The sequence below is a fragment of the Austrofundulus limnaeus genome, unplaced genomic scaffold (genome assembly GCF_001266775.1).
Source record: "Austrofundulus limnaeus strain Quisiro unplaced genomic scaffold, Austrofundulus_limnaeus-1.0 Scaffold205, whole genome shotgun sequence".
Classification (NCBI taxonomy): domain Eukaryota; kingdom Metazoa; phylum Chordata; class Actinopteri; order Cyprinodontiformes; family Rivulidae; genus Austrofundulus; species Austrofundulus limnaeus.
The window spans coordinates 864,334-866,890 of NW_013952607.1; the positions used below are offsets into that span (position 1 = coordinate 864,334).

General features: G+C 40.8%; 1 protein-coding gene across 1 annotated transcript in view; it reads right to left on the reverse strand.

Moving 5' to 3' along the window:
* The window catches only part of si:dkey-22o22.2 (neural-cadherin), a gene marked incomplete at its 5' end in the record, with an annotated part of 87,386 nt that overhangs the window by 56,618 nt on the left and 28,211 nt on the right, over positions 1 to 2,557 (reverse strand). Inside the window, 2 exon segments of the mRNA XM_014018929.1 lie at positions 1,006 to 1,191; positions 1,283 to 1,410. Coding sequence (XP_013874383.1) covers positions 1,006 to 1,191; positions 1,283 to 1,410 — 314 coding nt within the window.

Sequence of the window (2,557 nt, forward strand, 5' to 3'; positions counted from 1 at the left end):
TGTTGATCCTGTGAGTGGAGGTCCCGTCTGGGGTTTTAAGGGGAAATGAGACTTTTAATGTATTCTGGGGCTTGGCCATGAAGAGCTCTTAAGGTGAGGACAAGGATTTTGAACCGGATTCTGAACTGAACCTGATGTAGTAACCGAATGTAAAATTTATTTAGTTTGTAGAACAATCTATTATGCATTTATAGATACAGAATAGATTGTTCTGTGGGATTCTCAGCTACTTTGTTACTACATTTTTCTTTAGAATTTATTAGCCTTTATTTCCCCACGGAGGGGAAATTAATTATCTGCATTTTACCCATCACACCTGTGAACACACGTGGAGCAGTGGGCTGCCAATTGCAGCGCCCAGGGAGCAGCTGAGTGCGCCTTGCTCAAGGGCCCTGGTTGGTTTGGGGAGTTGAACCGGCRACCTTCCAATCACAGTCTCATCTTCTCTAACCTCTGCGCCACCACTCCCTAAAGTGTATTGTGGCACAGAGAATGTTTTGTGATAAAAATAACATATGCAGGCAGGACTAACTACTGATGCTCAGTGTGTAAATAGAAAAACAAAATAAGGAAGTTTCATTTATGATCTCAGATAAAGTTCAGGTTAATGTCTGGTTTTTAGTGTTCTACCCTAATAAAATTCTGATTTAAGAATTTAGTAAAATGCTCTTCAAATGGCTGGAAAATGCAGAGGTTTGAATAGATTTTTACACGATTTTCTTGTGGAGTATACCCTGGACCCCCCTAGAACTGCTTCAGTCCACAGCAGCTCATTAATATGAACAGGTGTTTCTCATTGCTGTCAGTAAATATTGGCAGGCACGAGGTAGTTCTTTGGTAWTCTAAAATGAAATGAACTGTATTGTTAACTATTTTAATTGGACAACCTGGTTTCTAAAAATAATAAAAATATTAAGACAAAACTATTTAATTTGGCATGCAAACGTATGTAAAATGACAGTGAGATTTAGATTTTTTTTGTTTTGTTTTTCAGAGTGTGCTACCTGTGTTAGGCTGGCCTTGCTGGCCTGACCGGGCTGACTCTGAGCCATCCTGGGACTGCACCTCGATMAGGTAGGACGCTTTCTGCTCGCGGTCAAAAGAGGCCTGGGTCACGATGACGCCGCTGCGTGAGTCGATGCTGAAGTATTGAGAATCTCCGCTCTCATCCTTCAGAATCACATAATGGATCTGAAAAAAAAAAAATCAGAGAAGAGCTGAAGAACAGAACAAAGAGAAGAAGTTAAATTTGACTTTTACAGTGAGAGGAGCTGCGTCCTACCATCCCGTGCAGACCAGAGTCGAGATCCGTCGCTGACACCTGAGCTACGGACGTCCCGATTTCTGCTCCTTCAGGAACCGTGGCCTCGTAGGTGGAYGACAGGAAGAATGGAACGTTGTCGTTGACGTCTGATTACAGAAAATGATGGAGCGCATCAATTAAAACACGTTTTCTGTTTTCATAAATGCCATGACTTTTGTCGATGGCAGGAACTGTCAAGTCTGTAAAAGCCGATTAAAACCGATTTAAAGAAACCGAAAAAAATAAACAATGCAAAAAAACAGCTTTTATAAAAATAATTTTGCTTTTTGCAACAATTATACCTACAAGAAACATTAAACAGTGGAGGAGAAACCCCGAAAAACAGAGGAAGAAAAAGTCTTTTGCCTAAAGTCCATCAAAAAGGAAAGATGAACTCAATGAAAATTGAGCTATTAGCAGGGAATTATCCTCCAAACACCCTGAAGTGTCCACAAAGAAGCTTGTCGGCTCACTTTCAAGCTCGACTAAGCCAATTAGAACATCCAGTGTGGGTTTGTTCAAAGCCAATCAAAGTCAGGAAGTGTTTTCGCCTCTTTACTTCCCTCCTCTCGCCTTCAGAAGCTGATGGAAAAATGAGTCACTTTTAAAACAAGGTGGCGTCGCGCTCACACCACCAGCTGCTGATGTTTTTGTCTATTCTTTCCCTGACAGAAACCAACAGGACTTCAAATTAAACCTCGTTCCTCTCTTTGCTCATCGTTTTCCAGCGCTCATTACGACTGTTTGTGTTCTGCTCAGCTGGATCTTTTACCTCTGCTCATCAAAGGTAAACGGTGACTTTTTACATTTTAGTGAATCTGCTGTCAGTTTAAAATTGTTACAATGAAAGACAGGAACAAATAACAGATTCTGGTATTCAAATATCCCYACTGAAAAAGATGATATGAAATAAAATGAAAAGAAACATATGAATGCGCACTGTAAGCAGAGAAACCTAACCCAGAATAAACAAGGCATCCATTATTTTAAAAGAAAACCAAGCTTCATTGACTATCCTATTGTTATGAATTTATTGTGTGGTCAGGGGTTCGTAACCTTTCCGACCTCGGGGCCCAATTTGTTGAACATAAAGTGGCACGAGGTCCAGTCAGATATTACCAATGTATGGATCAAAATGATAATTATTCTAAATCTTGGTTTAATTAGGGGTCCAAGCCCGAGGAAGCAGGGTAACGCAGCTGCAAAGCAGCAGCGTTTCCATGTCTCCATCGGAGCATGGAACCCTATTGTATC